Consider the following 21345-nt stretch of genomic DNA (forward strand, 5'->3'; position numbering starts at 1 on the left):
CGTCACACATTAAACCAGTTCATCACAAAGTTATCAATGACTCCTCTGTTTTGTGCACATCTACAGTAGGTGACAATGACTTTTAGAGAAAAGTGGTGTGTAAGAGAAGTTTTATGTTGTATTAAAAAAGGACAACTTGTTTTTAATTTTTCAAAGAATGTCTTTTTAAAAATGATTTATACTAAAAGGCTAAGAGATAATGTGATGCGAATGAGGAATTTGTGAACAGTGATGTATTGAAGAGGAATTGTATTTAATAAACGTGTTAATCTTCTCTTCTCTTCTCTTCTCTTCTCTTCTCTTCTCTTCTCTTCTCTTCTCTTCTCTTCTCTTCTCTTCTCTTCTCTTCTCTTCTCTTCAGCTAATGAAATTAGAGACACTGTTGTACTCCAGCAAAGCAGAAGAAGCAGAGCCCATGGTTCTCCAGGATAACTATCGTGCCACCCAGCCACTTAACAACAGAATTGTCCTGTCCTCTTTCATATCTGGTAGGAGAAAGAGAGAAAGCATGAAAGAAAGAGAGAGGGAGGGAGGAGGGAGGAGGGAGGAGGGAGGGGGGAGGGGGGAGGGGGGATAGGGTCGGGGGTGGGGGATTATGGAGCTGTGCTCTTTGTTTACATGATGGCTGATTAGTTTTTCAAAAATGCCTGTGAACACAGAGTTTATTGTAATCACGTGAGCCTGTGTGTGTGTGTGTGTGTGTGTGTGTGTATGTGTGTGTGTGTGTGTGTGTGTGTGTGTGTGTGTGTGTGTGTTTGTGTGTGTGTGTGTGTGTTTGAGTGGGATGAGCAGCACAAAGTAACAAAAGCAAGAAAATGTAATAGTACTTGAAGTAATTTAGGATATTTTCAAATGTTTCCAACACAAACAACAGTATTACATGGTAAATGATCAACAGACAGCCCCCCACCCCCACATATTCTGTCATCATTTACATTCTTTCATTAAAAAAAGACTTTCTTTCAACAATGCTAAAGAATGTTTGAAGACTGTACTGTATATGCAACTCTTATATCATAACAACAACAGTTCATAGCAATCATGTCTGTCAAGCTCCAAAAACGACAGCATCAAAAAAAAATCTAAAAAATAAATGGCTTCCGTGGTCCTCTGAAACTAGCTTTGCTGAGGGAAAACTATTTGTCACCATTTGTCATGGTCACCAAAAAAAAAAAAAAAAAAAAAAAAAAAAAATCTATTTAAAATACATTTATTTCATAGTATACTTCTAATCCATTAACATATTTATTGACATCACTTAAGACTTACTGATATAAAATTATAATTAAACTTTATTTGGAGTATTTCTTTATTGCACAATGCACATTATATATGTGCAATATTCTTTATATTAAGCCTAAAATGTGTTTTAATATCTTTATTAAGAAGGATTGTAGGATCTCTGTATAATATCAGTCTTTAAATGCAAGATATTTAAACTGTACCTAAAGTGTACTTGCAATAGTTCCACTTTAGCACAATGAAGTATACTTAAGTATATCTTTAGTTGGACTTCAGCACAACTTCTGCACAATTAAAGTGCATTCAGTACAAAATTAGTTGTTCCAATTTAGCAGACTTTAACAGTTTAGTACACCAAAAGTACATCATGTAAATGTATTTGTACTTAGCACAACATAAATTTCAAATACATTTTAGTATAAATTTTTTTCACCTTATGCTGCTTTCACGCCATGTTGTAATTACCGTAAATAAAGCTCTGTATGTATCATGGGGTGGAAGGATGAACCCAATTGCAGACAATATGCAAACACACAAGGTTTATTATAACAGAAAACAGGGAAAACAAAGCCCACGAGGGGGTAAAAAAGAGGTAAGGATGGCTGACTAATAAGCAAGACAATAACCAACCTAAGAACTGGGATATACTACATACAACTCTTCAGACAAAAACTCTTACTTGACAAGGAACTATCAGCAATGGTACAAACACAGGCAGGTTACACATTGATTGACAATGAACCGACACAGGACAGAAAACATGAGGGGATTAAATAGGGAGCAAATGAAGAGGGCAACAGGTGATAACGGTGAAACAATAATGACTAAACAAGGATAGCAAGGGGGCGGGGTTAAGTAACGAGACACCACAAGCACATGGCCCAAACAAATGGCCATGTGCTTGTACACAAAACATGGGTCTGTCATGATCCTGCCTCAAGACTAAAGAAAGACAGGGACTAGATGGCAGAATCATGACAGTATGCTTTCGAATCGCTCTTGCAGTACTTTGATATCATACACCGATCGGTCTGCACACCTTCGAACACACCTTTAATCTGAAATGGTTAGGTGGTACAGCGGCCACGTGGAACAAATTTGTAGCTCTCAGAAAATTACTGGTTTACACATTATAATTACAAGTTCTACACACACATGAAGGCTTTTTAAAGTTCAGAACCATTACGGTAATTACGACATGGCATGAACGCAGCATTATCAAAGGTGGGTACAGTATCCAAAAACTGTACTCAAGTAAAAGTACAAGTACTATATATTATTTACTATTTATTTATAGTGTATATTTATATATACATATATTTATATATTATTCAAAATAATAAATATAAATATTTACTCAAAGAAAAAGTCAAAGTAATAATCTTAAATATATAAATATAAATAATTTTTCGGTAACACTTTATATTACGACCCGCAAACAACTGCGTAAGTAAACCGAAACTACGGTGTACGTTTCTGTAATTATAGTGTACTTCCGTGTAGGTATAAGGGAACAATATGTTAAGTTTTGGGTAATAAAGGGGTAACAAGCAGATATATACAACCTGCAAAGAACTTCGTAAGTAAACCGAAATTACGGTGTACGTTTCTGTAATTATAGTGTACCTCCGTGTAGGTATAAGGGAACAATATGTTAAGTTTTGGGTAATAAAGGGGTACAACCAGATATACAAGCAAATTATTTATAATGTAATTATTTTAAAACTAACAGGTACCTATTCTGTTAATATATTCCAGGCAAAAATTGTATACGTCTGTTGTATATAAAAGTTTTTATCACATTTCTGGGAAAATATGTTCTTGTGCAATGTAGTTACAGGGTAATTTTGACATCTGTGGGTTGTAAATTAAATATATATATATATATATATATATATATATATATATATATATATATATATATATATATATATGTGTGGCTGTATGTAAGCACAGTATGATAAAAAATTTATCTGAAACAATTTTATAAACAGCTGATTTCGAAAAACATTGGCAATGCTATTTATTGGCTTTTCTTACTAAACTACTTAAAGGGGGGGTGAAATGCTCATTTTCACTCAATCTCCTGTTAATCTTGAGTACCTATAGAGTAATACTGCATCCTTCATATCTCCAAAAAGTCTTTTGTTTTATTAAATTTTTAACAGAAAGATAGACTGTACCGAGTCTTTCCGGAAAAAACCGAGCGGCTGGGGGCGGGCCGTGTGGGAAGCTTAGCTGTGCTAATGCGCCAAGCTAGTGACAACACACAGAGACATTTGTTCAACAAACAGTTTTACTCACCGTCCGGTTCCAACGCACGACCGCGAACCTTTATCATTGTGACTGCTCGATCCTTAAGCATTAGACGATCTGCAAATCCGTCGATATGGGCTTTGTTTATAAAACAATCATCGTCGAAATGCAGGGAACAAACAGTCTAACAGTTACACAACTCCGTTTATGCTCAGGAAAACAAACTCCATCCACGGGTTCCTTAACGCTGGGTTCTTTGGGAATCTGTGCAGGGTTGTCTTGCCCTGGCAACCAAAAACACACTTCTTTGGTGACATTGACTTCCCAAAAGCCGGGCAGGGCGCTTTGATGGCGAACTGCTTTCACTCTCTCGCTCTAGTCTACGAGTGCGCGCGTGGCCGCGATCTTACCGGAGAAGTGCCCTTAGGACCCATATAAGGAAATTCCGCCCTATCTTACGTAAGACAGAGCCATACTCGAAAAAAACTTTCCGAAACTTGTGACAAACCGGAAGGAGTATTTTTGGAACAAAAATACTCCTTCAAACGTACAACTTAGTTTTTGAAACTTTGTCCATGTTTAGCATGGGAATCCAACTCTTTACCAGTGTAAAAAACTCAGTATGCATGAAATAGCATTTCACCCCCCCTTTAACGTTTAGCCAAAAAAAAAAATTTCTGCTATGACTTTAATTTAGAACGTACCATGTAGTACTTAGTACTTACCTTATCACATTGTATTGCAATGACACTTAAATGTCAGGGCAAATATACTGTGTAATTAAAAAAAAATTTTTTTTTATTTTTTTATAAGAGTAGCCTACCTTTCTCTGTAATTACTGTGCAAATAGTGTTGTTTCGTATTGTTACATAGTAAGTAGTGTTTGTTACCCGTTTCAACTGTGAATTTACAGGGTAAGTGTAACTCCTGCGGGCTGTAAATTAAAGTGGCGCTTGTTACCCCCTTGTTCTGTGTAGTTACAGGGTAAGTGTAACTCCTGCGGGCTGTAAATTAAAGTGGCGCTTGTTACCCCCTTGTTCTGTGTAGTTACAGGGTAAGTGTAACTCCTGCGCGCTGTAAATTAAAGTGGAGCTTGTTACCCCCTTGTTCTGTGTAGTTACAGGGTAAGTGTAACTCCTGCGGGCTGTAAATTAAAGTGGAGCTTGTTACCCCCTTGTTCTGTGTAGTTACAGGGTAAGTGTAACTCCTGCGGGCTGTAAATTAAAGTGGCGCTTGTTACCCCCTTGTTCTGTGTAGTTACAGGGTAAGTGTAACTCCTGCGGGCTGTAAATTAAAGTGTCGCTTGTTACCCCCTTGTTCTGTGTAGTTACAGGGTAAGTGCAGTAAATATACAATAAAGGATCCAATTTAATTTCTGACTTTTATTTTACAAAAACATTTCAAAACACTTTTTCATCTTAATAAAACAATTGTCTTTTCTACAGTATACTCAAACAACAAAGTAACACATTATACCCCCCCCCCCCTTTATTTGCTTCTCTTGCTTTTCTTCTTCTTTCTTTTCTTGCTCTTCTTTTTTTTAACTTCCACTGGGGACTCTGAAGTTGAGGAGTTGATGGAGTCCCATTGGTCTTGCTGCACTGCAAAAATATGAATATATATACATGCTCTTAGCAAGCTACACCTTCAATTTTAAGTTAAGTTTAATTTTGAAGAAAACACATTTTGGTGAAGTTTGAGGCAGATCATGGGGGGGTTGTGATATTTTATAGTGATAATGACTGTAGTGCAGCAGAAAATGTTTTTAAAAAATGCATAGTTGTTCTGACAGCAACAAAAAAACAAAAAAGCATGAAACACAAACATGAGGGCTGTGGCACTATAGGAACAGCATATCTTTGTGTCATTGCAGATGGGACAGCAGCTTTGAGCAAGGTGATCTCTGCTTTAAGAGTGATAATCTTATCTTTGAAAGAAAGAAAGAAAGAAAGAAAGAAAGAGAGGTTAGACGTTTAAATTTTACTCCTGCCCTCCAGGGCTTATACTTGTGACCACTTTCCTATTTTTGAAAACATCAAATTGAAGAACTAAACATCACTGGTACTGTACATTATAAATGCACTTGTTAAAGGATTAGTTCACCCCAAAATGAAAATTTACAAAGGACTTCATTGGTCACCATCGTTAAGTCCAAATCAATGCAGTTTCAGAAGTCTTTTAAGTGTTTAAACGGGCTGTACGCGATCACAGCTGAAGAAGAGGTTGTTATCTAGCGAAACGATAGGTCATTTAAAAAAATATATATATATAATTTATAGACTTTTTACCTTCAATAGTTCGGATTGAGCTGATCAAGAAACGAACAGGGAACTACGTCATCACGTTGAAAGGTCACGCCTGCGCCGGCAATACTATTTGAACTACTATTCATATTCATCAGAATGTTATTCATATACTATTCATATTCATATTCACTGAATACTATTTCTATATAATCGCAAACAATACTATTTGAATTATCCTCCTACGTACGGTCGCATTGTAAACAGTGGGGTGCGGTACTTCGGCCGGCGCAGGCGTGACCTTTCAACGTGATGACGTAGTTCCCTGTCCGTTTGTTGATCAGCTCAATCCAAACTATTGAACTATTGCCACAGCCCTCAGGTTTGTGTTTCATGCTTTTTTTTTTTTTTTTTTTTTTTTTTGCTGTCAGAACAAATATGCCTTTTTAAAAAACATTTTCTGCTGCACTACAGTCATTATCACTATAAAATATCACAACCCCCCCATGATCTGACTCAAACTTCACCAAAATGTGTTTTCTTCAAAATTACAGTTACTACAGTAATATCAGGTGGCACAAAATGTTTAGAGTGGAGGATTGTTCGACAACTTAAAATTGAAGGTGTAGCTTGCTAAGAGCATGTATACTGTATATTCATATTTTTGCAGTGCAGCAAGACCAATGGGACTCCATCAACTCCTCAACTTCAGAGTCCCCAGTGGAAGTTAAGAAAAAGAAAAGCAAGAAAAGAAAGAAGAAGAAAAGCAAGGGACGCAAATAAAAAGGGGGGGGGGGGGGTATAATGTGTTACTTTGTTGTTTGAATATACTGTAGAAAAGATAATGTTTTATTAAGATGAAAAAGTGTTTTGACATTTTTTTGTAAAATAAAAGTCAGAAATTAAATTGGATCCTTTATTGTATATTTACTGCACTTACCCTGTAACTACACAGAACAAGGGGGTAACAAGCGGCACTTTAATTTACAGCCCGCAGGAGTTACACTTACCCTGTAACTACACAGAACAAGGGGGTAACAAGCGCCACTTTAATTTACAGCCCGCAGGAGTTACACTTACCCTGTAACTACACAGAACAAGGGGGTAACAAGCGCCACTTTAATTTACAGCCCACAGGAGTTACACTTACCCTGTAACTACACAGAACAAGGGGTAACAAGCGCCACTTTAATTTACAGCCCGCAGGAGTTACACTTACCCTGTAAATACACAGTTGAAACGGGTAACAAACACTACTTACAGTATATGTAACAATACGAAACAACACTATTTGCACAGTAATTACAGAGAAAGGTACTCTTATTAAAAAAAAATAAAAAATTTTTTTTTAATTACACAGTATATTTGCCCTGACATTTAAGTGTCATTGCAATACAATGTGATAAGGTAAGTATAAGTACTACATGGTACGTTTTAAATTAAAATCATAGCAAAAACTATTTTTTTTGGCTTAACGTTAAGTAGTTTAGTAAGAAAAGCCAATAAATAGCATTGCCAAAAAGTTTAATTTACAACCCACAGATGTCAAAATTACCCTGTAACTACATTGCACAAGAACATATTTTGCCAGAAATGTGATAAAAACTTTTCTATACAACAGACGTATACAATTTTTGCCTGGAATATATACAGAATAGGTACCTGTTAGTTTTAAAATAATTACATTATAAATAATTTGCTTGTATATCTGGTTGTACCCCTTTATTACCCAAAACTTAACATATTGTTCCCTTATACCTACACGGAGGTACACTATAATTACAGAAACGTACACCGTAATTTCGGTTTACTTACGAAGTTCTTTGCAGGTTGTATATCTGCTTGTTACCCCTTTATTACCCAAAACTTAACATATTGTTCCCTTATACCTACACGGAAGTACACTATAATTACAGAAACGTACACTGTAATTTCGGTTTACTTACGCAGTTGTTTGCGGGTCGTAATATAAAGTGTTACCAATTTTTCTTCAGTGCGGAATATTGAATTGAGGGTTTTACTTCAGCGCACCTCCTCTCCATCTCTCACTCTTAGCAGACTAACAGTTGGAGGAGAGTGGTTAAGTGTTTTCAACCCAAGCCGTCAAACTGACGTCATCGGAGAAGGAACGACATTCCTGACCGGAAGTAACTTTTCAGATTTTGATGAAAGATTACCATGACAAACTATTTTTTCTGTGTAATAATGTGCACAGATAAATTGTTCACCCTAAGACCAGTAAGATGTGTGCTGACAAAGTAAGTATGGTCAATTTTGATTTCATGAGGACTTGAGTAAGAGTAAAAAAGTATCTAATGAAAAATCTACTCAAGTAGCAATTTACTAGTTACTTCGGATCATATATAGCATATATAACAATACAATAACATTTTTAATATTTAGATAGATATTGAATTTAAATGATTATTATTATTATCATAATTAGATATCTCTGCAACAAACATAGAAGAGACTAGGCAGCTGTAGCCCAAATATCATTGCATGTCCTTTGCTTTGTATAATAATAACGTATACAACTACATTTGGATTATTAGACAATGTCGAAACAAAGTGAACCTGCAGAGGTTTGCGTTCAAATGCATGTAAAAGGAACTGTAGTGTGTTGAATTGTATTTGGCCAGTCTAGAGATTAACTCTGGGTTTGATTTTGGTTGGCCAGTTCATTGCCCAAAATACCTGTGTTCACAAAGTTTGGTAATTCATATTCCGCAGTAAACCAAAAGAAGAACACTGTTGTCCCGACTCTTATTTGTGCTATTTGAACAGTATCAAAACACAGCAGGAACCACTGACAGTGAAAACTCTTCACATGTGCTCGCACTGATATCCACTACTGAATATCTGAACACAAACAATCATCAAATGCACATTGACGGATCTTCTTCTGTGCAATACTCAAATTACTGCGGGTTGGCCGGTGCTCATTCATCAAATGTATAAATTAAGGTTTATGTAAAACAACAACTGGTAATGTTATATTTTGTAGTAGTGTTATTGTGGCATAATAATCTATTTGGTTGTAAAACGTATTACCTGAATGAATTGAAATTGTCATGACGTGCTGGGAAAAAAGGAAGCAAATGCAGGCGATCTCAAGAAAGTACGTTTATTAACACTCAGAACAGAAGTAGACTCAGGCAGATCGTGAGGGTCAGACGGCTGTAGCAGGGTGACGCAGGGACTTAGATGGTCGTGATGAATCCGGCGGTGAAACGGCGTGAAGGTGAAGACAGGAACCAGACACGAAGAACAAACAGCACAGGACTCCAGGAAGACACCAACTCAAACGGGAAACACGGCACAAACATCGACCAACGATCTGACAATGAGAGAAGGATTCAGTGAGTCTTTTAAAGGAACAGGAGATGAGTGACAGCTGGCGCTGAGCTGATTGCGGATGATGTGATTAACTGATAATTAATACGGTGACACCCACACACACACGCACATGGCACACAGACAACAATAACAAATGCACGAGACAAGCAGGAAGCAGCGCACTCATGAACCGTGACAGTACCCCCCCTCCTAGGGACGCCTCCTGGCGTCCCCAGACTCCCTTACCTGTCGATGGAAATCATCAATAAGGGAGTGATCTAGTATGTCTCTCGCAGGAACCCAACTCCTCGCCTCCGGACCGTAACCCTCCCAGTCCACCAAGTACTGGAATCCTCGTCCCCTCCGCCTGGTGTCCAGAATACGGTTAACCGAATACGTCGGTTCCCCATCTACAAGACGCGGCGGTGGGGGAACCGGTACAGGCGGATTAATTGCTGATCGAAACACAGGCTTAATTTTGGAGACATGGAACACGGGGTGTATCCTCCTGTACGCTGGAGGAAGGTTGAGGCGGACTGCCACCGGACTAATAATCTTGGTGACAGTGAACGGGCCAATAAATTTGGGTGCTAACTTATTCGAGACGGAACGGAGAGGAATGTTCTTAGTAGAAAGCCACACTTTTTGACCGACGATGTAAACGGGAGGCTTAGACCGGTGGCGATCGGCGTTAGCCTTAGTGCGCGCCCCCACCTGGAGTAGAGTCTCACGGGCTCTAGTCCAGGTGCGGTGGCACCTCTGGACAAAGGCGTGTGCGGAGGGAACCGCGACTTCAGATTCCAGACTGGGAAAAACAGGTGGCTGGTATCCTACACTACCTTCAAACGGAGAAAGGCCCGTGGATGACACTGGTAACGTATTGTGGGCGTACTCCACCATAGACAGTTGTTGACACCAGGAAGTCGGATTCTTGGAAACCAAACACCGTAACATTCTCTCTAAATCCTGGTTGGCTCTCTCGGTCTGGCCATTGCTCTGAGGGTGAAACCCAGAGGACAGGCTAACAGTCGCGCCCAGTAATTTACAGAACTCTTGCCAGAATTTGGACACAAACTGGGGACCCCTGTCAGAGACCACGTCAATCGGAAGGCCATGTAAACGAAAGACGTGGTCAATGACGGCAACCGCTGTCTCCTTGGCTGACGGCAATTTGGGCAAGGGAATGAAATGAGCCGCCTTCGAGAACCGGTCCACCACGGTCAAAACAACCGTGTTGCCCTGGGAGGGCGGGAGGGCGGTAATAAAATCTAGAGCGATGTGGGACCAGGGTCTCGAAGGGACTGGCAGCGGTTGGAGTAACCCATCTGGCGCGCGATTGGAAGTCTTACCAGTGGCACATACCGAGCAAGCCAAAACAAAATCGTGAATGTCGCGGGCCATCCGTGGCCACCAGAATCGCTGCTTAACCAAAAACCTCGTGCGATTGATTCCTGGGTGACAGGCTATGTTGGAACAATGACCCCACTGAATAACTTCAGACCGTAGTTCCTCCGGCACAAATAAACGGTTCGGTGGACACCCGACCGGGGGCGTTACCCCTTCTAAGGTCTTCTTGACCTTCGATTCGACCTCCCATACGAGTGTGGAGACAAATAGACTCTCCGGTAAAATGCACTCGGGAGTAACCAGGCGTTCGGAACGATCAAAAAGTCGCGATAAAGAATCGGGTTTAATATTCTTGGAACCCGGGCGGTACGAGAGAGAAAAATCAAAACGACCGAAAAAAAGTGCCCACCGAGCCTGCCTGGAGTTTAACCTTTTAGCAGTACGAATGTATTCCAGATTCTTATGATCGGTCCAAACAATAAAAGGTACCCCCGACCCTTCCAACCAGTGGCGCCACTCCTCCAACGCTAGCTTGACGGCCAACAACTCTCTGTTACCAATGTCATAATTACGTTCGGCAGGAGACAGACGGTGTGAAAAATACGCGCAAGGATGCATCCTCTCGTCCGTGGGGGAACGCTGGGACAACACTGCTCCTACCCCCACCTCTGACGCGTCGACCTCCACCACGAACTGACGTGAGGAATCAGGGGCGATGAGAATAGGGGCCGAAACAAAGCGGTCCTTGAGTTTGGCAAACGCGGAGCCAGCCGCGTCTGTCCACCTGAACGTAGTTCGGGGGGAGGTCAAGGCAGTCAGAGGTGCGGCTAGTTGGCTGAAATTACGGACGAAACGTCTGTAGAAGTTGGCGAATCCCAGAAACCTCTGCAGGGCCTTGCGGGAATCTGGAATTGGCCACTCTACCACAGCCTTAACCTTGTCAGGGTCCATGCGAATCCCCTCGGACGAGATAACGTACCCCAAAAATTGAACCGACTGTGCGTGGAATTCGCATTTCTCCGCCTTGACAAAAAGCCCATTCTCTAGCAACCGCTGAAGCACTCGTCGGACGTGCTGCACGTGTTCCTGGAGAGATGAAGAAAAAATCAATATGTCATCCAGGTAAACATATATGAACTGATCTACCATATCTCGCAGCACGTCGTTGACGAGTGCCTGGAAGACCGCTGGACTGTTGGAAAGCCCGAAGGGCATAACCAAATATTCAAAGTGTCCCCTGGGGGTATTAAAGGCGGTCTTCCATTCATCACCCTCCCTGATGCGGACCAAATGATAAGCATTGCGTAAATCCAGTTTCGTGAAGAGAGTCGCTCCCTGCAACCTCTCGAAGGCTGAAGACATCAACGGCAAAGGATAAGTATTCTTTACCGTGATGTTGTTCAGTCCCCGGTAATCAATGCAAGGTCGCAGGGATCCGTCCTTCTTCCCCACGAAAAAGAACCCCGCCCCTGCAGGAGAAGAGGAAGGGCGAATGAATTTGGTTGCCAGAGAATCAGAAATATATTTCTCCATGGCCTCCCTTTCTGGAGCAGAAAGTGAATACAACTTGCCCTTAGGCGGAGATTTACCTGGCAGTAGATCTATAGCACAGTCGTAGGGACGGTGAGGAGGAAGAGAAGCAGCTCGAGACTTACTAAACACCTCCTTCAGGTCGTGGTACTCCTCGGGCACGGTTGACAAGTCCGCTGCTTTCTCCTGTAAGACAGACATGGGAACAGACGAACAGGCAGACAAAAGACAAGACTTATGACATTCAGTGCTCCATTCATTGATAGTTCTGTGTTGCCAGTCTATTTTGGGATTGTGTTGAGTGAGCCAGGGGTGTCCAAGTACTATGGGAGCCAGGGGGGAGTCCATGATGTAGAAGGTGATGGTTTCAGTGTGGTTTCCGGAGGTGGTGAGTGTGAGAGGAGCAGTGGACAGGGTAATGACAGGGAGGTCTTGGCCGTTGAGTGCGTGGACAGAGATGCGTTGGGTGAGTGGTAGTAGAGGAATGTGATGTTTGATGGCGAAGTGATGATCCAGAAAATTACCTTCCGCCCCAGAGTCCAAGAGTGCGTGGCAGTGGTGTTGGTGATGCGACCATCTAAGTCTAACCGGGAGGAGAGTAGATGTCGCTGATGGTGTTCCTGAGGTCTTAGCAGCGGAGATCCCACCCGACAGTAGCCTCATAGTTACTGCCGGGCTGGGCCTTTTAACGGACATGAGTTCAGAAAATGTCCAGATCCTCCACAGTACAAACAAAGGCCCAGGGATCTCCGCCTCTCCTTCTCCTCCCGGGAAAGCCGAGCTCTCCCCACCTGCATGGGTTCGGTGTCGTTGATGGGGCTGACCGCGTCGGTGCCACTGGACCTCGGGAGGTTGAAGAAGTGGACTGGAGCTTCGGTTGGCGCGCGTCGACTCATCCGGCCAAGCCTGGAGTCCACCCGCAGCGCCAGCTCTATTAACCCGTGGAGGGTCGTCGGGAGGTCCAGGGCGTAGATCTCCTGATGAACGCGGTCAGCCAGCCCATGCAGGAACATGTCCCACTGCGCCGTGTCGTTCCATTGGCACTCGGCGGCCAGGGTGCGGAACTCAATGGCGTAGTCCGATACAGAGCGATTACCCTGTCTGAGTTCCGCCAGCCTCCTAGCAGCCTCCCTCCCGGCCGCCGCGCGGTCGAAGACTTCCCTCATGGCTTCCGCGAGTGCCTGGAACGACACGCAACAGGGATCTCTATTCGCCCACACCGCCGTACCCCAAAGGGCCGCCCTCCCAGTCAGGAGAGTGAGAACGAATGCCACCTTAGATGTTTCCGTGGCAAACGTGTGTGGCTGTAGGGCGAAATGCATCTCACAACGGGTAATGAAAGCACGACAATAATCAGGTTCTCCAGCATACCTCTCCGGAACTGGCATCCGAGGTTCAGACTGGGAGAGCGGATCAGCTGGAACGGGGGGCACGAACGGCGTGGGTGGCGCAGTGGGCATGCGCAGATGTTGAATTTGCTGGGTTAGCTCGGACACCTGCGTCACCAGTGCCTGTATGGCACGTCCGTTGTTGTTAAGCCCCTCCTCTTGAGCGTCCATTCGTTGCATACTAGTGCCGATGAAAGCCTCCATAGACATCTGGGTCTCGCCTGCTGCTCCCATCGATTGGTCAGATCGTTCTGTCATGACGTGCTGGGAAAAAAGGAAGCAAATGCAGGCGATCTCAAGAAAGTACGTTTATTAACACTCAGAACAGAAGTAGACTCAGGCAGATCGTGAGGGTCAGACGGCTGTAGCAGGGTGACGCAGGGACTTAGATGGTCGTGATGAATCCGGCGGTGAAACGGCGTGAAGGTGAAGACAGGAACCAGACACGAAGAACAAACAGCACAGGACTCCAGGAAGACACCAACTCAAACGGGAAACACGGCACAAACATCGACCAACGATCTGACAATGAGAGAAGGATTCAGTGAGTCTTTTAAAGGAACAGGAGATGAGTGACAGCTGGCGCTGAGCTGATTGCGGATGATGTGATTAACTGATAATTAATACGGTGACACCCACACACACACGCACATGGCACACAGACAACAATAACAAATGCACGAGACAAGCAGGAAGCAACGCACTCATGAACCGTGACAGAAATTGAATGTAGCTATTGTTCACAGATGCTATGCAGATGTTCAACTAATAAAGATCTTTATTGCTTTTTATCCTTTTTAAACCTGACATACTATGAACTGTCATTGCATAGAAAAGAGCAACTTAAAGGGATACTCCACCGTTTTTTCATATTAAACGATGTTATTCCTTTAACTAAGACGAGTTGATACATACCTCTTTCGTCTCAGTGCGTGCACTAAATCGCTCTGTCTTGCGGCAAAACTTTGTTAGCACTTAGCTTAGCCCAGTTCATTCAATATGGGCCAAGCAGAGAAGCTACCAAACACCTCCACGTTTTCCCTATTTAAATACAGTTACTCGCGTAGTGTAACTCGACCTAGGACGGTGACACAAAACAAAACGTTGCGCTTTTCTAAGCGTGTAAAATGGATAACTATATTGTATGGCGGAATACCATTGCAAGTGCTTGTAAGCACTTCGACTTGGCACAGTAATATCTTCAATAGAGGGAGCGGGGGCCGGTGAGAGGATTTTTCACGAGTGAAGATATTACTGCGCCAAGTCGAAGTGCTCACAAGCACTTGCTATGGTATTCCGCCATACAATATAGTTATCCATTTTACACGCTTAGAAAAGCGCAACGTTTTGTTTTGTGTCACCGTCCTAGGTCGAGTTACACTACGCGAGTAACTGTATTTAAATAGGGAAAACGTGGAGGTGTTTGGTATATGAATATATGAATGTTGCTTAAAAAAATAGCATCATACTTGTGCTGTGTCTAATTCTTCTTTGTTTCACTGTTTCTCTCCCCAGTCTCAGTTAAAATTTATACTGCAGGTGAGAAACATTTTATATTATACCAATTATTATATTAATCATTTTACTGTCTAAACATTCAGTATTATTTGTTAAATTGTTTTTATCTTTTCAAGCAACTCTCTTAGAAAATATCTATGCTAAGTATTGCTCAATTATTATAGTTCTCTTGAGAAATGTAACATTTTGTCTCTGTCTCAGGTGAAATCACAGCGATTGTGATTGGGTCTCTGTGTGGATGTATAGGTTTGGCTGTTATCATCTACTTCATTGTGAAAACTATTCGGTAAGAATTTTTAACAATTCACATGTCTCGTGAGCTGGTTAGTGACATTATATATTGTTTTTGTACATTCTTAGTTACACACAACAAAATCCCCAGTGTTAAATTAACACTCCTCAGTGTACATATGTGCCCAACTACAGGGTGTTAAAATTAACACTGAAGCAGTGTTGAAGTTAATGAGATAATTAATTAAGTGATGATTGAGCATTATTGAAGATACCTGACGTTAATAAGCAGAATCATTTAAGGAAAGAGAAACAATAACAGAAAAAAGGGAAACACAATAACTACTGACTTCGAGCCATTACACATTATTGCACTTAATATTACCAGTTTGACTTTATTTCTGTCATACATCTACACACGTTTTTATTTAGATTTAACATAAGTTTAGATGGTAATGTTTTATGGAATGTTTCATTTCAGGTCACCATTATGGTTATTAGTTATTTAGTTGGGCTCTTGACCCTTTTCTTTTTAACATTAGTTTTTATCTGGCTGCTCCAACTCTGTGTTTATAAAGTGTGACGGCCCCTGTGTGATTGTTAATCATCTTTGTTCTGTTGAGGTGATTGCTGATTGGGTGCACCTGGAACCTGTGAGCCAGTGGAGATAAAGCTCCACTTGGTCAAACTACTCGAGCATTCTCTTCTCTGCAATCCAGACGTCAACCATGGCCTGATCACTCCAACTGCCATATCTTGCACATTTGTTACTGCAAGAGAAACTATGACCTGGGCTGCATTTCCCGAAAGCATCATAAGCATAATTTGATCGTTCAGACCATTTGTTGCAATTGTTCTACAATCAAGTTAGGCTTAAGATGCTTTTGGGAAACGCAGCCCAGGTCATGATTGTTATGTTTCGATGATGAAATAACAATCCTGCAGTGGCCTGATTCACTGATCTCACCCAGCATTATAAGCTGATTATACAAATGCTTTATTAATTTTTCATAACAGTAGCTAATTCCAGGAATGCTTTAATAATCTGAAGGTTTAAAAATCACACACAGACATCAAGAATCTACATATGAATCTCAAACAATGGTGGCTATCACACAAATGCTTCATGATGCAGTGCATGATGGGAGCCACCAATCAAAATGCATCCATGGCTCACATCATGCATTGCAGCATGAATAAATTATGCAGCTGAATTGTCCTGTAATTTTCATTGGTTTTTCCTGTTTTCTTTTATTTTGCTATTGTTTTGTTATGACTTTAGTAGCTTGTTTTGTGATGTTCAGAGTTGATCTGTTTGTCACCAGTTTGTTTATTGTCACCATTGTTGAGATTCATATGCTGATTATTGATGTCTGTGCATCTAAACACAATAGCTTCTGTGCACAAAGTATTTTCAAAATTGTTCATATTGCTGTTGGATCTCAAACTATAGAATATCAGGGCTACGATCACCAATACTAAAATGAGACATCAAGCATATAGTCAAAAATTTTGCCTCTGAATGACTTCAGTGAATCAGGTCACTACATGATGATAATGTCATCATAAAACATATTGTGAGCAGGTCATGCTTCTCTTGCAGTAACAAATGTGCTTTCTAAACACAATGTTGGAACAGTCAGAGAAAAACTATCATTCAAAAATGAAAAGAGTCAAGAGCCCAACTAAAGCAAACACTGACCACCACCTGACCAATGGTGACTTGAAACGGAAAATTCCATAAAACATTACCGTCTAAACTTCTGTTGAATCTCAAGAACTTTTGTAGATGTATGACAGAAATAAAGTCAAACTGGCAATAATGTGTAATGGCTCGAAGTCAGTAGTTCTTGTGTTTCTCTTTTTCCTTTTCTTGTTGTTTCTCTTTCCTTCATTGATTCTGCTTAATAACATCAAGTGTCACCACTAATGGCCAATTATCACTTAATTAATCACTTAATTATCTCATTAACCTCAACACTGCTTCAGTGTTAATTTTAACTCGTTGTAGTTGGACACATATGTACACTGAGGAGTGTTAATTTAACACTAGGGATTTTGCTGTTCTGCTTCAAACTTGCCAAGAATGTGTACTTCCTCTGTAATTCCTCAAATAAATTCCAGTTTTTTTAGTCTTATCTTAAATACAGTTTACGGTTCATAATTGTATGTAAGTCACTAAACAACAAGATTATTGTTTTCCAGTGCTAGCTGGCAAGAGTGTCATGTCTTCATGAAGGGGGGACAATCAGGAATAAATAAATATAAATACAAGAAATTACATCAGACGTTTAAAAGAAAGAAATAATATAATACAAACTACATAGATTATCAGTCAATGTTGATGTGCCAACGCTAATTGCATTGAATTAATGTTATAGAGTAATGTTGGTTCAGTATCACTTTTGCACCCACAATTAATGTTGAAACAATAGTGAGATTTCAACAAAAAAAATCAATGGTAATGTCATTGAATCAACGTTACACTATGATGCTGATTCTACATCATTGCTGTTGAATCAACATTGAAATTAACAAAAAGAATCCTTGGCAATATTGTTGGATCAATGTTACATTGTGGTGTTCATTCTAAATCATGTTTGTTCAAACATTGAAAATACAACTGAAATGTACTGTCAACATAAAACATTGTTGCCATCTGATCTCACCCTCAAGTTGTTTCAAACCTGTATGAGTTTCTTTCTTATGCTGAACACAAAAGAAGATATTTTAAAGAATGTAGTGTAGTTTTAAAGATTAAGTTTTTTTGTGATTGTGTTTCAGTGAGAACAGGCTAAACTGAATGGAGATCAATTACATTCCTCACATTTAATGGTGATTCAGGAATATTAATGATTACCTTGTAAAGCAGTAATCAAGGGAGCAGGAGATAAGGCACATGATAGCCTCAGATCAGGTCAGGTGATTATGCTCTTGACTACAACTCGATGGGTGCTTCTCATTTCTTACTTGTGCATTCTCGTTTCGTCACGTGAGAGGATTTGACAACATGGCGAATGTAGTATGTTCAGATAACATTCTTACTATATAGAACATACTTTTTAGTGGTTAAGTAATTACTTATTATAATCAATGTCACCATTATCAGAAGGGCGCTTCTCATTTCTTTAATTGTCAATCCTCATCTGCCTTCACTCCTACTAAACAAAAGGTGTTGCTACCATTGAGTAATAGAAGCAAGACATGGGCTTTCACTTGTACGTCAAGAAATCTGCTAAATATTGTTAGAACTTTAATCAGGAAATTCCTAATAAATATTACCAAAGCAAGATGCACTTTTTAAGTGTGTAGGAAAATGTATGGTTTATTCATTGTTTTATTGTCCAGCCAGTCATCAGTTGTCATGGACACTCATCTAATCACACCTGTTCGTATCATTTCATTATCTCTGTGTATTTAGTTCCTCTATTTTCAGTCTTTGGTTGTCGGTTGGTGTTTGCGTGTTGTATGGGTTTACCCCATGTTACACACACGCACTGTTAAACTTTCTGTCTGTTCCTGTGTTTGTTGTAATATTAAAATCACTTCGTATTGGATCCCGTTTGTCTTCGTTTTGTGACGGCACCGTTGTCTGAAATTGTGCCAGAGAAATTGTGTGAATATGTCAGGTGGTTCAACAAACAAGAATTTTGTACAGGATGCACCTATGTTTTCCCTCTGAGAAAGCATCAATTACTGAGAAGTAGGACCGTCCATAGCAGAGCTAAAGGTGGTGGTGAACGCGATTTCATTCAAGGGGAAAACCCACCCACCCCCGAAACGCGATTTCAAGGGGGCCCACAGAAACGACCTGCACCGTGGCCCAGGATAACCCAGCTTCAGCCATGCTTAGAAGTGTACATGCAGAACCATTACAGGTGTTTTTATCAGTGGGCATTTTCAAACTACAATGGGTGTTTTTCAACTGCTTTACAAAAAGATCCACCACAAAACCAAACCCCCAGTGAATTAGAAAAAAATCAGTTAAGTTGAATATGCCCATCGTGGTTTGAATATGGCAGTGGTGTATAATAACGAAGTACAAATACTTTATTACTGTACTTAATGGAATAGTTCACTTCAACATTCAACATTCAACAGACAGTTGATAAAAATACTATGGAAGTCAATGGAGTACATCAACTGTTTGGTTCTTCAAAATATCATCTTTTGTGTTCAGCGGAAGAAAGAAATTCATACAGGTTTGAAACAACTTGAGGGTGAGTAAATGACAGAATTTTCATGTTGAAGTGAACTATTCGTTTAAGTACAGTAATAAAGTATTTGTACTTTACTCGAGTTTAAATATTTTTGTTGACTTCTACTTTTACTTTACTACATATTGAAGAAAAAAATTGTCCAAACATTTGTCCAAACACTTTAGTTGCATTTGCAGCTGCAAAGAGCAAAAAAAAAAACCAGAAGGCAATCTTTTCTGATCTGTCATAGCGATATCCAGTTCGCAAAGGAATCTTTTGATCAGTTCGGTTACTTTGAATTTGTTAAACTGGTTCGTGAAGGGGTGTGAATGATTTGTTTTGCAAATCACATTTAAATTTTGAGAAGAAGTTGAAGTTGTCCACTTGACGAAGTTGAATGCATTTCAAAATGTCGACGGGGATCACCCTGAGGGGATATACTTAGAGAAGTTGGCGAGTTAGTCTAAAAGTTAAACGCAGCCCTACATACATGATCTTGTGGACATCAACAACAAATAAATGTTAGTTCAATATCCCAGTCTGCACCAATGTGTATGGTCGGCTTTCATCAAAATTTCAATGCTGATCCAACAAACTTTAAACATTTAAATGTCATTCTCAAACAAAATGATGGTTTAAATTAAAATGTCTCAGGTTTAACCCGGTTCCCTGAGAGGGGAATGAGATGCCGCGTCATGGCTTAACGCTATGGGAAGGCTTTGTGTGAGCCGGTGTCTGAAGCATGTGTTTACACACGCTAATCTGTGACTGGCTGAACGTGATAACATAGCGACGTAGTAGCATAGCATGGTAGCGTGATGTGGTGTCTCATTTCCCTCTCAGGTAACAGGGTTACATATACGTAACCTGAGAAAATCCCTTTCAAGTGGAACTCAACATCGCGTCATAACTTGACACTATGGGAACTTTAATACCAACGTCGCCATGCCAAGGGGCAGTGCCTATATCTGTACAGACAGTTGTTGAGCGCCGGCTGAGACCGAATCAACCCTGAAGGACTTGAGACCCTGTGGATGAATCCATGTCCAGACAATAAAACCTGTCTTGCCAGATAAAAAATCTAGCCAAAGCACAAACATCTAGCAAGGATGCACCCCTAGCAAGAGCTTTGGAAGACACAACACTCCTAGTGGGGTGGGCCCTAACTTCTAGGGGCTAAGCCATTCCGTGCTTCATAGGAGAGGGAGATTTGCATCCGTGATCCAAAGTGAGATACACTGTTTGGTGACTGCATTCACTCTATTGCAGCCACCAAAAGCAGACCAGAAGAAGAGAGGACTTACGCCACTTGCCTGAGCAGTGGACATAGATCCTGAAAGCGCACAACGGACATAACAGATGCAGACTTTCTTGCTGCTGCATCCCATGAAGCAGAGGAAATAAAGTCCATTGGCTGACCAGACATAGAATTAACTTTTGGATTATAGTCCGGTCTGGGGCGCAGTTAGGAACCAGAACTGGAATGGTCTCATGTGCAGAAAGCCTAGTGGAATGACATTGGCCACTGTCCCCATGAGACCTATCAGTTTCTGAACCTGTAAGACTGAAAGTTTGCCCTCTTGTTTTCTTGATGTGACAGTAAGCATCCTTTCGATCTATCATCACAAACCAGTCCTCGAACTGGATTTGAGACACAAAGTTCAGCAAGAAGTTCAGCATCTTGAACCTGTATGTCCGAAGAGTACTGTTCAGGCCCCTCAGATCTAAAATCGAATGCAATCCCCCTCTCTTTTTGGACACAATAAAGAACTGACTGTAGTACCCTGATTCTCTCTCTGGGAGAGGTACTTTTTCTATGGCCCTTTTCGCCAAGAGATACTGCAGTTTTTTGTTGAAAAATACCTTTTCTGACTCCTGATGTCCCAACGTAGCTACTACACCATTAAACACAGGTGGACGGAAGCCAAACTAAATCCTGTAGCCTGACTTAAAGTATTCATTACCCACTGAGGCACATTCTGTGACATGGGCCGCCATGCTGGCCTTTTGCTCCTCTCTTCTTTCACTAGGCCTTGGTCTAAAGGAGCTGGT

At 40.9% G+C, this 21345-nt stretch overlaps 1 protein-coding gene across 5 annotated transcripts in view; it reads left to right on the top strand.

The window, feature by feature from the left end:
• The window catches only part of ca14 (carbonic anhydrase XIV), a 62609-nt gene that overhangs the window by 32704 nt on the left and 8560 nt on the right, over window positions 1–21345 (top strand). For 4 of the 5 annotated variants that reach the window (XM_079895313.1, XM_079895314.1, XM_079895315.1 and 1 more), the window contains exons 8-10: window positions 362–488; window positions 14861–14884; window positions 15065–15149. In XM_079895313.1, the coding sequence (XP_079751439.1) occupies window positions 362–488; window positions 14861–14884; window positions 15065–15149 (236 nt within the window). Of the gene's footprint in view, window positions 1–361; window positions 489–14860; window positions 14885–15064; window positions 15150–17299; window positions 18651–21345 lie in introns of those variants that run through there. The other variant, XM_079895316.1, reaches the window with a different exon arrangement.

This window comes from Squalius cephalus (genome assembly GCF_949319135.1).
Source record: "Squalius cephalus genome assembly, chromosome: 15".
Classification (NCBI taxonomy): domain Eukaryota; kingdom Metazoa; phylum Chordata; class Actinopteri; order Cypriniformes; family Leuciscidae; genus Squalius; species Squalius cephalus.